This window comes from Oenanthe melanoleuca, chromosome 3 (assembly GCF_029582105.1).
Source record: "Oenanthe melanoleuca isolate GR-GAL-2019-014 chromosome 3, OMel1.0, whole genome shotgun sequence".
NCBI lineage: Eukaryota > Metazoa > Chordata > Aves > Passeriformes > Muscicapidae > Oenanthe > Oenanthe melanoleuca.
In genome coordinates this window covers 8,621,359-8,642,484 of record NC_079336.1, presented here as the reverse complement: position 1 = coordinate 8,642,484, position 21,126 = coordinate 8,621,359, and the positions used below count along the sequence as shown (strand labels likewise).

General features: G+C 36.7%; 1 protein-coding gene across 7 annotated transcripts in view; it reads right to left on the bottom strand.

The window, feature by feature from the left end:
• The window catches only part of LDAH (lipid droplet associated hydrolase), a 111,255-nt gene that overhangs the window by 56,355 nt on the left and 33,774 nt on the right, over positions 1 to 21,126 (bottom strand). For all 7 annotated transcript variants that reach the window (XM_056487716.1, XM_056487717.1, XM_056487712.1 and 4 more), the window contains one exon: positions 7,505 to 7,674. In XM_056487716.1, the coding sequence (XP_056343691.1) occupies positions 7,505 to 7,674 (170 nt within the window). The remainder of the gene's footprint in view (positions 1 to 7,504; positions 7,675 to 21,126) is intronic.

The following is a 21,126-nucleotide window of genomic DNA, read 5'->3' as shown; positions in this document are numbered from 1 at the left end:
CAAAGTGTAACTACGGTTTGTTCAAAAACTCCGTAATGTCCCTTCACCTGCTCCTTTCGTGAACAACTCTTTAATGTCTTAACTGGCTGTGTTCTCCTTTGTCTACTCTTAAAACAGCATTAGAACTATTACATTTTTGGCTCTGTTGTCTTCTGTAAAAGCACATTAACTGCAGTATAAAAACATTAAAAAATTTCAAGCTATGTGCAACATATACTGAATTCCAATTGTTTGGCCCAATTCTCCAAAGAGATGGCTCTCTGATTTTCAAGAGCTCTGCATACACATCTGCAGAATTTCAAAAGATCACACCTCCCAGCATAAAATGCTCTTTGGGAAATCTGGCTTGCAGAAGGGTGTTGAGTTGAGCTCTTCTTAAAACATATGCCATAAACCCTAATTGTTTTTGAAACTCACTTCTTGCTTTTAATTCCCTCATTTTTATACAATCATTGCAGTTAGTTATTACAATATTAATCAAAATTTCTAGAGATTCAAAATAACAAGATTTTATTAACAAATCTGTAAAAATTCACAGTACTTAGTAAATCCTGTTATTCTACCATTTACTATTTTCATCTTTTTATTTTTAGTCCTTCATTTCCGCCTCATTCTCATGTTTTACTTTGGATTCCTGATGAATGATCACAGATTCCGCTTTTCAGTTTATTTTTCTTTCTTTTCTGTTTGTGCATTTGGCTACTTTAACGTCTTTTAACTTCCTAGAAGAAATAATTTTTATAGGTGTACTAGAATTTTGACTACATACATTTGAAATCAATGTTTAATTAGCAGTGAAATAAACACGTTATGAGAAAAAATCAAGTCTCTTGAAATTGAAATGATTGCTTTTAAGTTTTGCTTCTTTGAATCATCACAGATGGAAATCTTGCTTTTTATATTGTTTCTATATTTAACTGAGAAGTAAACCAGAATATTAGACAAGGTGAGAGAAACTGAAGCTTCAGTGAACATTATGAACAAACGACAATTTTTCACAGAAAATTTTGGGAATTAAGCTTTTTCTCAGGCCTTCTGATCACAGGCTTATGATCCAAACAAGGAAATCTTAGGGCAATGCTGTTATTAACTCTGAATCCTCACTCCTAAAAATGTGATCAATGTTAAACCCAGAAGCTATTATTCATTTTCTTGGTAATTACAACCTGACTGATACAGCGTTGCTGATTTTGTCAAACCTGTCTTTTAACTGCAAAAATTGTCACAGTACTATTTACTCATCTCATCTCAACACTTTTGGACTGCAAATTTTCTTGACTCAGGAGAGTACTGAACTATATGTAATCTATTATTCTCTATAAAGATCTAGGATTGAGCAGGTGATATCTACCTGCTTCATCCACTTGAAAAACCACACAAGGTACACTATGGATACACATGGCAAACTGTTCAAAATTTAAACTTCCCTCAGCCATGTCACATCTTAAGTTGCATCACCTTCACAGGGTTTATCTCATTTCATTTAAAGTTTCCTAAATTTATTTTTTTTGCATCCTGGAGACACTTCACATTCTTTTCTCCACTATATTACAAGGTGGGTTGTTTGCCTGTGAAAGGATTTCTGGCAGACCTCCACAGCACATGGCAGTGGACAGTGCCTGCTCCTACTGACAAAGGCAGTGTCCATGGAGGGTTATACAAAAGAGCCCATCTGCCTGTTGACTGCTGCATTTTCTTACAGTTTACATTTTTTAAAGCTTTTTGTTGAAGGCGAAAGGTAGAAGAGAATATAACTGAATCCCTCAGGGTTAGTGTCTGTCATCAAGGCAGTGAAAATAATTGTTTCTAGCAGTCTCTTGGGTGAGCTGACACTTTCAACCTCATTCCGCAGTAATCGGCCTTTTGCCGATGGTATTTTCACGGTTTGCTGAAATTTCAAATCCAAGCCTTTTATGAGTGTCTCGGTCCAAAGTTGGTATTTCCCTTAAAAACCTTTGTTTGCCATGAACCCATCTCTTTACTTTGCTTCCCACCTATTTTATATCTGCTATTTTATATTTGCCCTAGGTTTTCATGTGAAGGTTTTTTCATATTTTCTTTTATAGGAAAAAAACCCCAAGAAATCTTTCTACAAATCACTGTAGCAACTTCTTAGGTGTTTCAAAGATACTGTATCTTATTTATTTTATTTGGTTAGATTTAATAAATCATCTGTACTACTTCTCTCTTTTCCAGGTGAGTGACCTGCAGAACTTCTGTTTGCATATGTCCTACGTTCTGATGGCTGATTTACTGCATATTCCATCAGAATTACTGATACTGGCTAAAGAATCATCCAGGGCTGCAAGGTGGATTTTGCACTCTGTAATGTGTAAACTGTCAGCTAAAGCAAATTTTATTCCAATTGCTGTCTCAGACCACCTGGGCTTCCTTGTACATGCTTCCAAAGACTTGATATACCAAGAACTGATAGAACTGCCAAATCATACTCTCTCATAAAAATAATCCAACTCAGAGACCAATTTATAACATCCATAAAGTTAAATTAACACACTCATCTTACTGAAGGCAGCTGCATTTAGGTTCATGTTTAAATCTGTGCAAAATTGTGTCAGAATATCTTTTCTTGCTTCCTCAACATGTAAAAGGGGGATGAAGGTGGGTGCATACAAGCACAATGCTTTTTGCTTGTTCTTTTACTATATATTTCATTTATATGGATGGATGGATTGAAGAAGAAAACTACACCAGACTCAGTTTGGTTTTATATAATGGCCTAGAAATTCATAGCACTCTTCACAAGATATGCATTTATTTGAAATGTGCACCAATTCCCTTGTGAAGTCTGCTAAGCATAGGCATCTGTTTTTGTCCTTGCATAATAATTTTACAAATATTGTCACTGAGATTGTGTTACTTTAAGTCTTTTACCCATTTTAATCTTTATGTTTATGTTTTTCTCTTTTTCATTTAAGCCTGCAACTAAGAAGAAATTAATGTATTTATTATTCCCCCTCTCTTAATATATATATATTTCTATAATATTTCTCTATTTTTTGCAGTCTCACTGCACTTTTCAAAATATCTGAGATAAGCTTACTTTTGAAAGGGAGCATTTAAGGTGGTTAAAAATATGCTTTTCTAAGCATATTTTATAATGGACAGCAAGACCATCAGAAGTAAATTTACCTAGGCAACAGCTATATAAACTTTGTTTACCATGATATTCAATTTACATAATCAACACTGGAATTAGATGCTATTATAGCAAATGAAACTTTCAAATATGGAATAAAAATCTATATTCCTTTTCATCTCATGACTAGTTATATTTTCATCTTTTCTCTCTTTCCAAAAAGCACCACAACTTCTAGTCAGAACTTGCCACATTGCCATCCTTTCAGAAGATGTTTTCTGTAATGGTGACACCATGAGTATTGGATTACATATTTAGGTTCTAAACTCAGCAAAATAGAAACTGAATGAGTGTCAGTGCTTTCATATATTCTTTCCCTCTACTTTTAATCCTGCTGAAAAGATACCCTCTTATCTCAAAGGTCACACATGCTTCCTGTACTGTTAAAAAAATCTCCCTGTTTTAGTCTCAACATCTCACAGATCCTGTGGAATTCCAGTAGTTCCAAAGTAAGAACTTTGTTTTCTTGGAGAAATACCCATATTTTAAAACACGGTATTTTCTCTTGTCTAACATTATGAAAGTGCTTCTCATACTCACAATCAAGTGTTCAACTACTGAAACAAAATAATCAGTATGTGCACAGAAATTATGTGTCAGGTTTTCCAAGTTAGGAATGTGTTTTATTCACAACTATTCCAAGTTCTGTGTTTTTAGCTATCATTTATGAAATCAACAAATTCCAGCAATACCCAATATTTCTTCATACCACTGAGAAAGTAGCAACACATGGGTTTTATTTACACATTACAGAAATTTGATTTGCTTAAATTGATGGAGGCTTTAAATTCTTCCTCTTCAATGAGTTTTACAGGAAGAGCAATACTTACATTGCACTCATTAACAAGAGTTAATTTACAGTTAATTTACTCAAATGCTAGCACAAATGTGCTAGCATTTCAAAAGCATCACTGCAAATGAAAGACTAATGCTGTAAGAGATTCAATTTCACTAGCATGGAAACTTGTCAATCTCTGATTAAATTAATCATCAAATGAAATGTTTTAAGAAACACTCAATAGTGTTGCCAGTAAAGTACAATCAAATCTTCCAAGTAAGGATTTGCATTTTAGAAGAAAATGTCTGGAGGATGTAGCATATTTATGAGTCAGATGCATGTTCCAACAACTGAGAAAATAATTTTGTCACTGAGCCTCATTTTTCAGTTCTGTTGTCTGGATATAGAGCGAAGATTATGAGGTTAAGAGCAAGTATCAAGGAAGTTGTACATTATTGCAGTTTTCCATCTTCACAAAGTGAGGCTCTTTTTTTTCCTTCCCAGTGCCAAAATTTTTTAGCAGTCTGGCAAAATCTGGATGCTCTATTTCCCACAAAGAGGTGAATGTTGTTAAGACCTGAAGCCCACCATGACAACTGGAAAGTGTTTGTGGTTACTCATGAGCCAGAAAACAGACCAGCCAGGAATTATTCTGCAGCTTTGTCACTGAACATTATAGTATGGGATGGTCTGTGCTCACATGGATGAATCTCCTCCTGCCTCTGAACAGGATGTCAGCATCCAAACTAACTACTGGGAATGGTCCTGGACCTCAGCCAAGCCCAGAACCATGCAAGGGTATTGCTGGCTCCTTTGGGCCAGAAAGTCACTTAAAGACAAATTTAAAACATCACTCTCCCAATGCTAAAATCTGTGCCATAGCCCCACTTAGTTACACGTATGGATGTAACCTGTGTGCCCTTGTCTACTAATGAGACTTGGTTAAAGGCATCAACCTAAGGCTAAGTTTGGGTTGGGTTTCCTGAAGGAACTCTCAGTGGAAGCCTCCCTGAGAGTCAACAGGAAAATAGGGATAAGCTCCAAAACTGAATTCATACTGGAATAAACTGGCAATTCCCCTTTCATTTGTCTTAATTAAAGAGGAAAGCATTATCTCACACAAGTTTAAGGTAAAAATACAGTACGCCATTTACCTGTAGAGCACAGGGGGGCTAGATAGCAGCAGCACTCAGGTCCAAAGAGGGCAATATAGCTGTTAAAGGGTCTAGATAAAAAGTCTTATGAGAAGTGGCTAAGGGAGCTAGGGTTTTTTAGTCTGGAGAAGAGGAGGGTCAGGGAAGACCTCTACAACTGAAAGGATGCTGCAGTGATGTAGGAGTCAGTCTCTTTTGCCCTGTCTCAAGTGAAAACTTAAGAGGAAATGGCCTAAAATTGCACCAAGGGAGACTTTAAGTTGCCCTGAGAGGTGGTGGAGGCACTGTCAATGGAAGTGTTGAAAGGACATACTGGATAAGGCACCTGGGGATCTGGGTTAGGGCTGAATATGGTGGTCCTGGGGGGACGACTGGAGTGGATGATCCTGAAGGTCTCCTCCAACCTTGATGATTTTGTGATTCTGTGAAAACTGGCAGCCGAAGAGGAACCAAGAAGGAGAAAGAAGGGGATGCATTTCTCCTTTTCATGCATGCTAAGGGAGGGACAATCTAGTCTGCACGTGGTTGGACTACGGAGAGCTTTAATTTGTGCAAAAAAAATTTCTTCAGTGAAGCAGGGTCAGGCATAGGAACAGACTGCACAGAGAAGTAAGTGGCTGAATCAACATCCCTGGAAGTGTTCAAGAAACATGTGGATGTGGCACTGTGGGGACATGGCTTAGTGCTGAACACAGCAGTGCTGCATTAACAGTTGGACTCGATGACCTTAGAGATCTTTCCCAAACTTAACAATTTTATGTCTCTGTGATTCTAAAAATCAAATCTGCTAAACATACATTCCAAATATAAATATTTACTGGATTATTTGAATAAAAAAATACAACAAATTAACCTCTAGCTCAGAAATATAAACTGTAAACAATGAAAAGCTCTTAAAGCAGAGAATTTTAAGACCAAACCCAAAATTCATATAATGAAAAAATATCACCAAGAACTACACAAATATAAAATCAAATGCTCTAGCTACTAAAATACACATATGTGCTCAAAATCTTGTGGGAATCAAATATTCCAGTAAAAATAAAGGGAGAGATGGAAACACAAGTTTCTTATTATCACACTTCATATGTTATAAAACCTAAGAGTTAACTTATTTTTGGCAAGGGGACAAAGGTTGCACAATACCCTGGCTTACACAAATATTTTCTATTGTTGAATGCATCTTAAATGTAGCTTGTCATATATTAACTTTATGCACACAGTGCACCATGAGGTCTAAGAGTGTCCCAAAGATCCCTACGTTTCAAAATACTGATGAAAAGCTGCCAGTATTCAGTGAGCCAGGTGTAAAAATGTTATCAACAATTTATAGTTTAATTAAAAGCAGATAAAATCATTTGAGCAATAAAGACTACAGGTTCTGACCCCCAAAAATTGGCACTTTTGGACAAATTATTGCACATATTTTCTAGAATGCTCCTTTCTGAAAATACGTAAGATTTCTCTCAAAAAATTTTCTTGTTTGTAATCACAAAGTGAAATATGCCTGTAGAAATATATGAGGTTATCCTCATGTTTCACATTTTTAGTTCCTTTTTCCTTCAAAAGAAGAAAAAGTTAGATGTGCAGTGGAAATGGTTATGAAGCAGTGGATATGTGTGTATTAACCACATCCATTACATTTATTAGCCACATGCATATATCAACCCCAGATTTCATGTCACCACTAACATGGCACTTCCTTCCATTGTAGTTTTTATAAAGTAAAGGAAGAAGCAATAATTTAGTAAGAGTGAATGTTTAAGAATAAAAATGTCCTATTCTCCATTTATCAGCCACTAACAGGCTGACTTATTACTGAGCACTGTCTGCCATTTACAGAAAGCAGGGATATGGTCCTGTTTCAGTCTTTTTACTGCTCCACAGTGACAAAGAAAAAAGTTCAGATATACAAAACATGCAGCAGCAGCTCTCATGCTCATTGAGTTACACAAACCAAGACTGAGATGCAGAAGCAGTGATATTTGTATTAAATTTTAAAATCAATGTTTTTTATATTACTGTTCATTCCCATGCATTTTCCCATGTATAACCAGCAATCCATTTGCATCAAGATAAGAAACCACTATAAAAATCACAACCAGTCTTAATTTTTGGTGTAACACATAATGCAACTGTCAAATATCCAGTGATTTCTTCATACATTATCTAAAGATGAGAAGAAGGAAGTCATAAATATATTTCTCACCATTATTAATTATTTATATTCCAAGATCCAAATTCAGACTCAGAATTACACCTATCTGCTTTATTATATGTTACTAGGATCAAGCCATTTATTTTGTTTGTGCATAACAGAATAATTTCCACATGAAGTACATGGCATTACCCATAGGCTGAGCACATGCACTGCTTTACTAATAAAGCAACTCCCATTCAAGAAGGTTTATGTACCTGAAGTTCTGATGCTCTTTTCATCATCTCCAGGGTGATGTAGCAGCCAATAGAATGAGCTATCAGCACCAGCTTTATATCTTTTGATACATTTTTTTTGAGGAAGTTCAGCTTATGCTCTACTTGTCCGTTAAGTCCAAAAACATCCTCTAGCTCCTTAATATCTGTGTCTGAAACATAAAAGAAAAGAAGTCCTTTGGTTCAGTGAAAGAAATTTCAGGCATGTCTTCCCCCCACCACTTCTTTGTAGAACACTGAAATAAAAATATGTATTAATTAAAAAAAAAAAACAAACAAACAAACAAAAACCAAACCAAACAAAAAAAACCCCAAACAAACAAACAAAAAACACCCAACCCCCCCAATCAGACTTCAAAATTTAATTTTCATTTAGCACTACTGGAAAATCATGACTGATAAATCACATGCACAGGATGTAAAGCTGATGTGTAGCTTAGGAACCAGCACAAGATATGTAAACACATGGAGATTTCATAGCACATCATCCACTATTTTGATCTCCTTCATCCAGAACAAGACCAAACTCAGGGCATTGGATCAGCTTAAATCAATCCAACTTTATATTGAGAGATCCTCATCACAGAAGACAAGCTACCATACATGTCATTATGCACTAGCAGCCTTCAGATATTCAAAATCTCCTGTCTTAAAGATGCACAAAAATGTCTCACTGAATGAGGAAAAATAGGAAATGCCTACGTGTCAACACAGAACACTAGCACCTATAAAAAATACCCCTGTCAATGCAGGTTCTCACTATTGTCAATTCAGCTGCAGAGAGGAAAATCAAGTTAGAGCTTCATGGTTCTAGATTACTGTACAATTTCATTCCTGTTTGGCCAGGGATCTTCTAAAGGAGCTTGGGATCCCTCATGATGAGGACTTGGCTCCTTGCTTCCTGGCCAGTCAACAAGACAAACTGAAATGGTGTCTGTAAGAATATACAGCAATTCAGGTGCCTTTACCTTGTTTACTACAAGGGTGAGGTGTATCTGAAGTTCCCCAGTCTAAGGGGGTTCTGAGCTCTTTCATCTGCTAAAAAGTCCTTTACCCACTAAACTAAACACTAAGTTAAGGATACACTCCAGTTTATGCTGGACTACTCTACTGGCTGTAAGAAGAAATACTAAAAGGAAAAATAAAAGAAAAAAGACAATGAAGGATTGTATGCCCCTAGCTTATTTAGACAAGATGGAGTGGTACTAATATAATTTAATCTGTTAAATCTGTGCTATTATCTCAGGATTCAGTTTCATACTACAGATTAAACCCCTGTACAGGCTGACTTGCAGTGCAGTTCTAGCCTCCTGGCAGCACAGTTTGGACACACAAAGTGGACCAGCTCAGTACTGAGCCACAGTCCTGCAGATGGCTCCCAGGCTCCTGGCAAAGGCAACAACTCAGAGCAGCTAACAGTGCACACACAGCCCTAACTGGCCCAGTAAGGTGCTTAACTTCCCACTTAGTGTCTTTTGATGAGCTCTGCAACACTCCTCTGTGTGAAAAATAGATTTGGAAGAAAGTGTCCATCAGGCAAAGACACTGTAAAGATAAATACATTAAAAAGACTGAAATGCATTGAAAAACTACTGTACAAGAAAGTCAGAATCATAGATGTTTCAGATTGTTCTGTACCTGCTTGAGGAAAGAAGTAACTATGAGTTAACTGCCTGTGACTGTGAACAGCATTTATCCAATTATGGCTGTCAGTGCTTTAATTCACACACAGTAAATTTCATGGCACCTGGACAGTAACCTCAAATACTAAAGATTACTACATTGCTGTAGTGAAGTTATTGGGAGATTGATAGTGACAGAACTAATTGGTAGCCCAAGTGGGCTGGGAATACATCACCTTTTCGATCATCTGTGTGAAACATAACCTTTAGGAGCAAAATAATTTCTCAAGATGGATCTTTTCTGAGTTTAAATAATTATCACCAAAACCCCAAGAAAGTTGTTCTTCAGTTAAACTAGTATTTCTGCTAAAACTACCAATGATCATATCCCAGCTTAATTCAGAGCAATTTACTCAAAACAAAAAAGCATTTACCAAAACACATCCAAGGAATGCAAAATTAGATGAGAAGTGATATTTATTAGGCTTTCTACATGTAATGGAAAACAAAGAGTTTGCTCTATTTTCCAAAACCCTAAGTAAAAGCCTAAGGCAAAACCATTGTTTTTAAATTTAGTTTCTACTTTTAGCAAAAGCTGCCTTTTCTACGTTAAATTACACAGCACCTCAGCCACATGCAGGAATAAGTTGTCTACATCCCAAGTCTAATCACAAGTATATGTAACACAAAATATGCCAGCAGAGAAGAAACATGATGCCCCACTGGATACAGCAACAAATGAAAGAGTAATTATATTGAGTGTATATGTATTACAACATATATTTTAATATATATGTGTTGTTAACATATATAGTGTTGGGTTGTGTGAGTCAATTGTCACTTGTAAAGATTTGCTATCATTTCTATACTGTTCTACTCAAGGCACTGCTCAGTAGTTTATCAGCACATTTTTTAGTGTTTTACATTTTATTTCAGGTCTTGAAAATAATGTTTTCAGCTTATTTTCCAGTTAGAGCAAGGGAAAAGGAGACAAAGTAGATGCATAAATCTTCTAGAGAACTTTTCATGGTTCACAAGACCCCAGAACCCAAGCAGGAAACAAGACAAATTTTTATTTTTATTATTCAGTCTCATGAGGCTAATGGCTTTTCCATACATGAATTCAGCATCTGCTAAAAGACCTGCTGAAGACTACTGGCATGAAATTAATAAATAGCACAGCAGAGGCCATCTAGGCACATCTCAATATTTTCCAAATTTAGAAAATCATGTTAGACAAATACAGTTAATTAGTTAAGATATCCCATATCTAATTTAATGTTTATTTACCTAATAAATAGCAGGGTAGACATTGTGGCCAACATACTCAAAGCTATTGACTTCAGTAGAAATGTGCCTGTTAAGAATCAGCTGAGCTGCCAGAGCAAGAACTCTGAGGAAGGAATGGCTGGGGATTGAGAATAAAGTGAAAACAATGGCATTTTCCTCCTTGCATTTGGCCAGATTTGAGAACACCCAACTCAAGCCTGTGCATCAGTGTTTCCTTAAGGGAGCAAGGGAGAGTTGAGCCTGCTGAAGCGATTTTTAATTGGATGGGTCAGTTGTGATTGATGATGATCACGGACACTCATTCCACTGTGGGCCAAATCATCCTCAGTGTAGCCCTGCTCACACAGAGCAAGGATGCTGATTTCCTCAGATGCTGGACTGTCTTGCACACACAGTGAACCTCTCTGAGGCTGCAAGTGAGTCCTGACAGCCAAGGCTGACCCCAGAGAATTGTTTCAGCTGTTTAATACAACTTTTCCTTTTCTTCTGAAATAGTGGTTTAACGCCAAACCCAATCACCTTGGCTCTATTCCCAGAGAAGCCACACTGGGGAATGAGCATACAGTGTGGGGTCTGGTAATCCCCATGCAAAACTCTCATCATGGACCAACCCCACACTGCTCAGGTGAAGCTCTGGTGTCACGTAACCCTGTACTGAAATAGGCATCCTATTTGACATCTGGACAAATATAAAATTGCCCACACCTCATGTCACTTCATGTTTCCTCAACACAAATGCTACACTTCTAATAGTCCAAAATGTGCGAGAGCTGGGCTGTATCACAAGTCTGAAGGATTTATTTATTTATTTATTTTACAGAATAAAATCGCCCAGGGATTATCCAAAATCAACATGAATTTCTTGGGTGGAGAAGTTTAAATGGGTTCTCTGTATAAGCAAACAGACTTGCACAAACACACTGGCAGTCAGCACGCCAATGGCTCTACATCAAAGAAGGGACCAGAGTGACTTCACCTCAGGTGTGGAATACATGCCGTGGCTGAAGGAGAGCTCATTTAAGCAGTTTTCAGATAGTAGAAATTATACGACTTGTACCTTATGCTACAAACACCCCATCTGAGCCAAGACATAATTTTAAGACTTTATTTAACTAGTGTATTAAAAGAAATACTGGATTTCTTTAATTTTTTTGGCAAAGTATTAATTTTCTGATGTGCTTTTGGAAAAATAAATGCACCATCATTTTAATGAATCTCTTTTTCTAAAATCTGCTAAAACTACAAGCAGAAAACAATGATAGATTAAAATAAAGTGTTTGCTCTAAGATTAGTTGACAAGCTAATCTTGCTAGGAAAAAGGACTTTGGTTTTCAGGGAAATAACAGAGAATTGTGTTTGTTTGTTTTTCTGCTGTGTATGCAAAGGAAATTCTTATGCAGAAAAAAAGCGTAGCAGTTATATGAGCCGACTGCCAATTCATAAAAGTTAGCCTTTCATAAAAAAGTCTCCTGAATCATAGACTTCTTTTTACTGGAAGATTCAAAGAGGTACCAGAGGCCTGACTTTCTAACAGGACCTTCAAATTTCTGCATGCTTTTGTACTTCCCAAATTTCACAATTTTACATGTCCAAACTCCGAACTGCGCTGGTCACAACAGGTGACTGAATATTTGAGCTCAGTACCTATGAACACTTGTCCACTTGGCATGGAGTGACTCTGAAGATCAACCCATAATCAAAGCCTCCAAATTACTCATGAACAAGTAAGGAACCATGAGGAAAGGTGACCTGCAATTACATATAATGAAGGAAAGGGAGGTAAAAACCACTAGTCTACCTGCACTGTATCTTCCTCTTTCATGGATCATTGATGCTAAGAAGTGGTAGCAGGATATCGAAGTACAAACTTCCATCAATCACTTCTATAGACTCGTGTGGTCAAGAATTTTCAGAACTGGACCTTTTGCAGGGTAAGTGTCTGGAGACTGAACTAGTGGGGTAGCTCAGGGACACAAATTCTGCTGTATCTCTACTAAATACCCCAAGTAAAACCAACATACTGGGCCAAGTGTTTTAGACTTTACATACCACTTCCTTTTCCACCACAAACACATACACAGACACTGGTGGGAGGAGCAATAGTTTTGACTGAATAAATTGTGTTTAGATGGAGCACACCTGGAAAGTTTTTATCTTTTCCTTCATGTAGTGACAGGCAGAAATCACAAATTAATTACTTAGATTAGGTGTTAAAATGGTGTGCATAATATGAAGTCTAATTCTGGAAATTAAATTGATTGGCTTTTTTAATCATAGCAAAAGACAATAATTCCTCAAAACTGAATCACGCCATTTGAAAGTGTTTAAATAGAACTGTAATCTTAAAAATTGAGACTTCAGGTTAGTGGCTCTAGTATGGGCATCCCCAAAAGATATATTGCTCAAAGCCTCAATGTTTCACTCAATCTTTCATTTGATTAGTGATCCATGGATAATTTGTATCAGTAAGCAAAAAAATGCCAAAGAAATAGGATGGGAACCCTGAAAGAATGTTAAATAAATATTGAGGAACTCCTCCTGACATGAAGAACCAGGTCTTAAAGCACTGTGTTTTAGATTAACCCTTAGACCTTAGTCTGGCCCTAGCACCCTCAGAAACTGTTCATGCATTTTTTAAGATAAACACACCACTCATTAGTGTTTATTGGAGCAATTACTTTTCGTAAAGGTATCCTCCACAAATAAATTACCACTTACTCAAGATACTGAAGTGGTCATATGTATTATTTTCTTTACTAGAAAAATAACAAAGCCTTATTTTACAAATTGAACTACTGATTTCCTTTACTTTCTACACACCTATTGCTGGGACACTTGTTTAACACCTAATATGTTTTTCGAAGGAAGCTGTATTCTAATTAAATTAGTACAAGTGTAATCTGACAGAATGAACTAATAAACATGACAAGTTACTAAACCCCAGATTTTTATTAAAAGCATACTAGAGTACCCTGAACTTCTAAAATTATCTCTTAGAAACTTATTTTATTTTACATTCCCAGTCTTGTTTCCCTCTTTTCAGAGTAACTATTATCAAGAAATTATGAAATAGCAGTACAAACTTTGAGGCAGAATTTTGCTGGTTGTCTCCAATTTTGGAAAGGCAAACACCATTAAAAAGTATTTTATTATGTAGTTCTACACCAATCAATGTCTCCATTCCAAGCACTTTATGGGCATAAAGCAAATGCTATATGGGTGTTTTACATAATGTATATGGCAAAGTTTTCTGTATTTGAATGACTGCATTTTGCAGTCAGTAAGCTGAATAACTGCAGGAAGTGCAATCTGTAAGAATTTTCAGCATCATATTATAAAGAGAAAAAATAAACAGCAAAACAAACTTACAAAAATCCCCACACTTTGCAGGGTACAGGCTAAAGCCCCATCACAGTATAGGAGCAGAATTTCCAATATAAAATGATCTCAAGAAGCAAAAAGCAAAGAGGTCCATAGCAAGGTCTGTGTTATGTTTCTTGTTTCTGGACACACTGAAGCCAAGTGCAAGGCTGTGTCAATGCCCCCATACAAACAAAACTGCACACTTCCACAAACTTGCTTTTATACAGATTAACAACGGAAGAAAACCAGAATAATGATGTTCTGCACTTCACCAAGAATGGATAGATGTAGCATAGATGGTAAGGAAAGGACAGTAGAAATTGTGGGAGTATTGAAGGGAACAAAAATAGATGAATATCACTTCACAGGCATTGATTCCATTGGTTATGACAAATGAGGTGCTGCACCACAGTAGGCAAGTCCAACAGTCACACCTATTGAAAACACCACTTCAAAACTTTGGGAAATTTAAACAGATACAAATAGAGAAAGGAGGACTGAGAGCAAACAAGGGAGAGCCAGAGTTTGGAGCAGAGCAAGACAGCTGGCCAAGGAAGACAACCCATGTTATTTCACAGAGAGGAAATAAAAAGAATTATTTTCAAAGTAAGAGAAAATGAGAAGGTGCACACCATGATGATGAGAAGGAAAAGGGAAAAAGCAGGGAGTTGAGAGGGGCAGTTACACAACAGTACAAGTTACAATACAGAATTAGTGCTTCACAGTGACTGGACAGATTGATGGGTGATATTTTCTGAAGTGTTTGATACTTCTACTGAATTCAAGCTGTAATTTTTAATTTGCTAGGCCAGTCCCAATTCTTCTTGAAAATCCATCCCAAAATTTTATTCAGTACTGTGATATCAATCAAGTTAATTGATTGATATCAATCAATACTGAATACCAATTCAGTACTGTGATATCATGTTCAATTAAGTATGACTCTTCATAATAATACCAAAATAACACTAATCCACTTCCTGTTTCATAGGCTCCTATAAAAGGCATTAGGATGGCATACAGTAAACTTAGTATTTTTCCTTTGCCCTTGTGTGTACTCATCTTAGATGACACTGTTTCAACAGAAGTATAAAGAGAAGTGTAGTTTTCTACCTTCACTTGTCCATAGAAATTTTAAATTTAATACCCAGATCCAAATTATGTAACAACAGCATCATTTTTTTAAAAATGATCCACTTAGGCAAGCGTAACATTTTCCCATCTTTCATCTGTATCCCTCAAAACTGATGGATTATAAGAAGCCTTCAAAATTTTTATATTTCCAGCTGCTGTAAACTGGTGGCACAGCACTGTCTGCAAAGAGCTACATCAGTTTATGCCAGCAGAGAACACAACCCGCTGCTAGGAGTGCTGAGGGCTGTAGCACAGCATGTCTGCAAATATTCTGCAATGCAGTGCTACTCACAGGACTCAGTCAACAATCCCAATGCTACCTGCCTTGAAAAGCCTTGTAATCTCTGCCTGGGCTCCTCTTCACAAGGAGTGTGACCTGACAGCAAAGGGAACCAACCACAGCACAGTGACTCCTAGCACTGATTCCCCACTGGCAAAAGAGAAAAAGACACAACAGCATGTGCAAAAGTCTGCATTTATGAAAATCAGTGGTAAAACTGAGGAGGGCAAACAGAATTTCACCTTAAACTTTGTATAAATGTAGCAGATTTCTTTATCAGTTGCTGACGCTTTCAGTAACATTTGCATATGCTGTGCAGTGCAAATTTTGTATCTTTGGGGAGAAAACACATTTTTGTGAAATGACTGCTTTAAATTCTGATTTATATCTTTTCTTCTCCAGTGTTCTGTTACACTGTTTAAATATTAATTCTCTGTTACCAAGATAACAGTTTACTTTTTAACCTTTCTGAAGAAAATGCTGAAAGTTTCTTTCTTAGCCACCCACCTGAACTGCCCAGCCTAAAACTATGGCAACCTGCCCACAGTACTACAGATGGCTTTATTCTACTTGGAGTTTTATCTGATAGGTGAAGTAGAGACTGAAGTGCCACCAGTACAAAACCGAGTACTTAAAGGGGCTACAAGCAAGCTGGAGAGAGACTTTTACAAGGGCATGGAGCAATAGAACAAAGGGAAATGGCTTTAAACTGGAAGAGGGCAGGTTTAGTTTAGCTATAAGGAAGAAATTCTTTGCTATGAGGGTGGTGAGACACTAGAACAGGTTGCCCCAAGAAGTTATGGATGCCCCATCACTCAAGGACAGGCTGGATTTGTCTTTGAGGAGCCTTCTCTCATGGAAGGTGTCTCAGCCCACAGCAGGGGATGAAAGGATGAATAAAGGATTTTTGGTCTTCATTTTACACATATGAGAGGTCCCACATGGAAAGTAAATCAGTTCACCACAAGCAGTTCTAGAGTCATGGTTGTAAAAAGTTTGGTTTCCTCACTCATTTACATTACAGACATTGAAGCAACAGCTCAATACAAACATTCTGAAACTGCCTGAGGCTTACAGTATAATTTATATAAAGACATCAACTGAGTACTCTAGACATAAACAGCTCCAAATATGATCAAGTAGTTGCATACTGAAGTGTACTCAGGAACACTGATATTGCCTTCTTTGTGATTAACTGAAAAACCCCCAAATCCACAGCACAGAAATCAGTGGAGTCTCTGACAGCAAACTCAGCAGTAATATGCTTAAAACCACAATTATGTTCTGAAAAAAGTGACACTACAATGGCAATCCTGAGCATTTTAACTATCTGCTACATTGTTTAACTCAACAGGGAATTATTTGGTAATTAAGTAGTCAGCCTGGCCACACCATTAATTCAGTAACTGTAGTAAATTAGATTATATATGAACATATGTATTAATAAAAAACCCCTCAAATTCAGCCTTTAGAAAGAAGAATATCTTCTTTATCAAGAATATCTTATCTTTGTCTGTCTTAAAGAAAGACAATAGTGCCACGTGGTATCAAAACTAGAAAAACTTCATCCAGCAAGCAGCAATGAGACTCCCTCATTCAACCTGAATCCACAGTATCACATAATTTTGTTCTTTATCATTTCTCCAAGCACCCTGCCTCTACTCAGATCTTACAGATTTAAGATACACTAGAGGTAACACTAATTCATTACTGATCATTTAAGAATGAGGCCATTTGCAGTTACTTCTTCTGCACACTCTGCCTTTACAGTTTCCTGTATTTTCCTGAAACACCTACACTGTTCCTCAAAGGAAGGGAAATTCCTAAGACTGAAACAAAATCAGAAAGAGTCCACACTCCAAATCTGATTACTTTTAGAATCTGGAATGATGTGCATTACTGATAGTTTCTCACTCTTACATCTGTAGATCACTATAAATTAAAAATAAAAATGGCATTAAACACTGGACTGATCCCATCAAGATCTCCATCAATTGTTGCAAGTTTTGTGGGTATCAAAATGAAATCAAAGATACCTATTATAAATTAGAATTGCTAAATGAAAGTATTGATCAGCTTTCTTCCTGCAGCCAACCTGTGCAGTGAACTAACTTTTTGACTCAACTATAAAAGCAAATCCAGACCACTTACACCTTCAGATGTGACGATTATTCCCTGCTGTGGGGTTACTTCATTGTCATTCTGTTAGCAGATGCAAGAATATCTTTCAAATTGAATTGCATTAAAAGATTCCTAAGTGTTCTCCCTGGGGAAAATATCCTGATCTTCTCAATACTGTGGGTTTTTTTTTCAAATTACATTAGGTTTTACTTTCCCTTTAACAGAATGGTAAACATTTAAACGAGCTACTCTGAAACATCATAGCAGTGCTCATCCCAGGAACTGTGACCTGCCTTCCAACAGACAGCAGAAGATGCAACTGTTACCTACTCACCACCTTCAGTTTCTTGAACACTTTTTTCCCCCCACTAAAAGCCACTTGCATCTAAACACAAATGGTAGTATCAGTTAGAGAGCATACCTATGGTCATGGGAAAAACACAGAAAATAACCCATAAACAAGTTCAAAACCAACATCCAAATTTTCCTGGAATGCAGTAAAGACATTGTGCTCCCTAATGGATGAATTCCTGCCTTTTTTTTTTTTTTTTTAAACATCTTGTTTTCTGGATAAAGATCCAGAAGATTTTATGAGTTTTCAAAAATTTTTAAAAACAGAATTGTATTAATCTTATTTGTAAGTGTAGATGAAAAATTCTGGTTCTTTTAACCAATGAACTAGTTGAATAAAGTACTAGAATGGATTAAAAAGCTCTCCACATGGACATTTCAAAATAATATTCCAACAGATCAACAGACTTAGTGGAAAACTTTTAAAAGAAACAGAGAACCTATTTTTCATATAGCTGTAAGAAAGGTAAAGACAAAGTCCTATTCCTTGTAATGTCAGCAAAATTACTCACTGTTACATCAAACTCAATGGGATATAGAGATACATTAAGTGGTACCAAAATCAGCTTAATAGTGTTTAAGTGATCTTTACAAATAAATACATGGCTGCTAAGGTATAACATAAACACTTAAAAATGTTAACATTCTTGAATAGCCAGAAAAGAAAACAACAGAGAAACTTAAAAATACTTCATATATGGTGAAATTTTATTTTTCTTAGTTTTGGTTTTGAATGGAACAAGACTTTTAAACACATGCTTAAAATTAAGCAGGACTGATAAAGTCAATGCCAAATGCCAGGATTTCACTCTAAGGATGTATTTGCATAATTATGGGCATGATTACGGGACCTCCATGAATAATTAACTGAATGTGGTTTAAAGGAAAGAAGTAAATGGGGTAGTGCAGCATCCCTAGGGCTGCTTACTTTTCACACATCTAGATTTCAAGCATTCCAGTGGGTTCATAACATGAAATGACCATTTGTTTCCTTAAAATAGACACTTAGCATTAAAGCCATACAGTAGAATTCAGATCTTACCAGGCTAAGACAAAAACCTCAACATTTAAATGGCTCATAATAACTTTTACACATGCACACACACTTCCTTCCTTGGGCTGCCTTTTCCAAGACAAGGAAGGAATGATGTTTCTGGGCAGCAGCAGTTGCTGGATCAGGAGGGGCAGCAGGGCTGCACTGCAGTTCCTGACAGTTCAAGTCCCATGCTGTGAAAAGAACCAGTCCCTCTGTGCACCTCAAAGGAACTTATATCTTTCAGGGACTCTCAGATATTTTAATTTATATGCCTAGGAAGCAGAAAATGTTGTCGAAATAGAAATTAATGTGAATTAAATGTGTGTAACGTAAATTATATGTGTGTATGCATAAGTTTAAAGTATGCCAGCCCAGTATGCCAGTATGCATGTGAGATGCCAGCACAGCTGCCTTCCTCCTGCTTTTCTCCCTATGTATATATAAATATGCAAGACAGAAATGCTTTTTAAACACAGCTATCACTGTGTACCTCAATGTGGCCACATATCTGCTGTTATAGCAGGGCTGAAGCACAGATAAGGATTTGCTGGTCAAAAAACTTCTGAGTATGACAGAGATTAATTCTGAGGTGTTTTTGTACTGACCAAAGAAACTGCCAGTATCTCTGATCCACCTGATTCAGCAATGTAGGTATTTTCCATCATCAGCAATTGCTAAAAACATCTATTCTACTTAAAATAAATGAGTCACAAGCCAGCAAAAACTACCACATCCACATAGAGCCCCTGTGTCTGTGTAACTTCTGTCCCTGTAAATGTTTAAGGCCAGGCTGGATGGAGCTGTGAGCAACCGAGTGGAAGTGGAAAGTGTCTGTGTCCACAGCAGGGGGGTTGGAACTAAATGATACTTAAGCTGCCTTCCAACCCAGGCTGTTCTACAATTCTGTGATACACAACAACAAGTCCCTATTTAAGAACACAGTTCTTGGAACACCAAACTTCCATGACCTCCTCCTCTCCTGTTTGTCAGTGCAGACCACAATCCTACTCCCTGCCATCACCACACATTCATGGTAGCACAAGATCTCCAAGGGCCCTGCAGAAGTGTTACTGGAAAAGAACTGTTAGCTACTATTCATCCCTCTTAGGAAGTGGAAAGCGAGGAAAGTGCCAACTGCATCTGATCAGCCAGATCAGAGTTTGGGAATCACTGTCCTAAGTAACTCCTAACCCTCTTATTATAGAACACCACACTCTTTGTCTTGCTCAGGCTACTATTTTAGGCTCTTTCCCACAAGTATAGCATATCATGATGGTAAAAACCTATGGCTCATATCTGCTAATCATACCCACACTTCTATTTGTCATTTGGTGGACATCTAGCCAGCAATTAACAAGATTATTAACTTGCTGAAGTATAAATTCAATTTTACCCAAACAATTTCAGTCATTTTTTCTGGATTTATATCACTTGAGCTAGAGGCAGACTTACTCATAGCCAATTCTGCAGTTTCATTAGAAGCCAGAGGGCTGCAAAAGCAAACTCCATTCAGATGAATTGTAACAACAGCCAAGAAGGAATATATCAAATAAATCTAAGCTGCACAACACTTCCAAATTTTTCTGTAACACTAGAATTTATTTTTTTTATGCACAACTTAATTTCAGTTCAAAACTTCACACTGATGGTACATTAACATTTTGGGTTCACATAATCAATGTCTTCACAGATAATTTATTATTCCTTCACCACTTCTCTGCTTTTCCCATACTGTTTCTTAGGATGTAATTCAGTTTCAAAATGGTCTGAAGGCCCTAGTTCCCCTGTTTAAAGAGAAAGCTGTGGAAATACTCTCTTGATAGACTAGAAATCAATCATTACCTGTCTTTTTTTCACCAAGAACCATAAACTAAGGTTAGTTTAGCAGATGTTAAGGACACACTATTATCTTCTACAATCCATAGAACATAAAAGATCAAAATAGAAATTTATTTTGTAAATTGACTATTAAGAATGCCACTCAAAATTTCCTGTCATTCAGAAGGAAAAACATGCCTTGCTGATTTGACTGTGTGTCAATACTCATCTGTATAATTTAGAAAGTTCTAGAGATTTATCTTGAATTTAATTTATCATTTGACCAAATATTGTATCATTAAGTCATGAATGCTGACTAACTACTTATTAGGTATATGATATTTTAATACATCAATTGTGTCTCTTTAGTTGATTAAGATATGAATCACAGAGTTCCACATTTCCATAGCACTTGGCAAACAGAGACTAATAGGGCAAATAAATTAATAATTTAATTCTGATTTCATTTTTAACTCTCATTCTTACTTTGCTACCAAAAGTAGTTTATTGGAAGCCCTAATGACAAACAAAAGCAAGCTTTCAATCTTCTTGAAGGACATTGAGGCACTGGAATGTGTCCAGAGAAAGG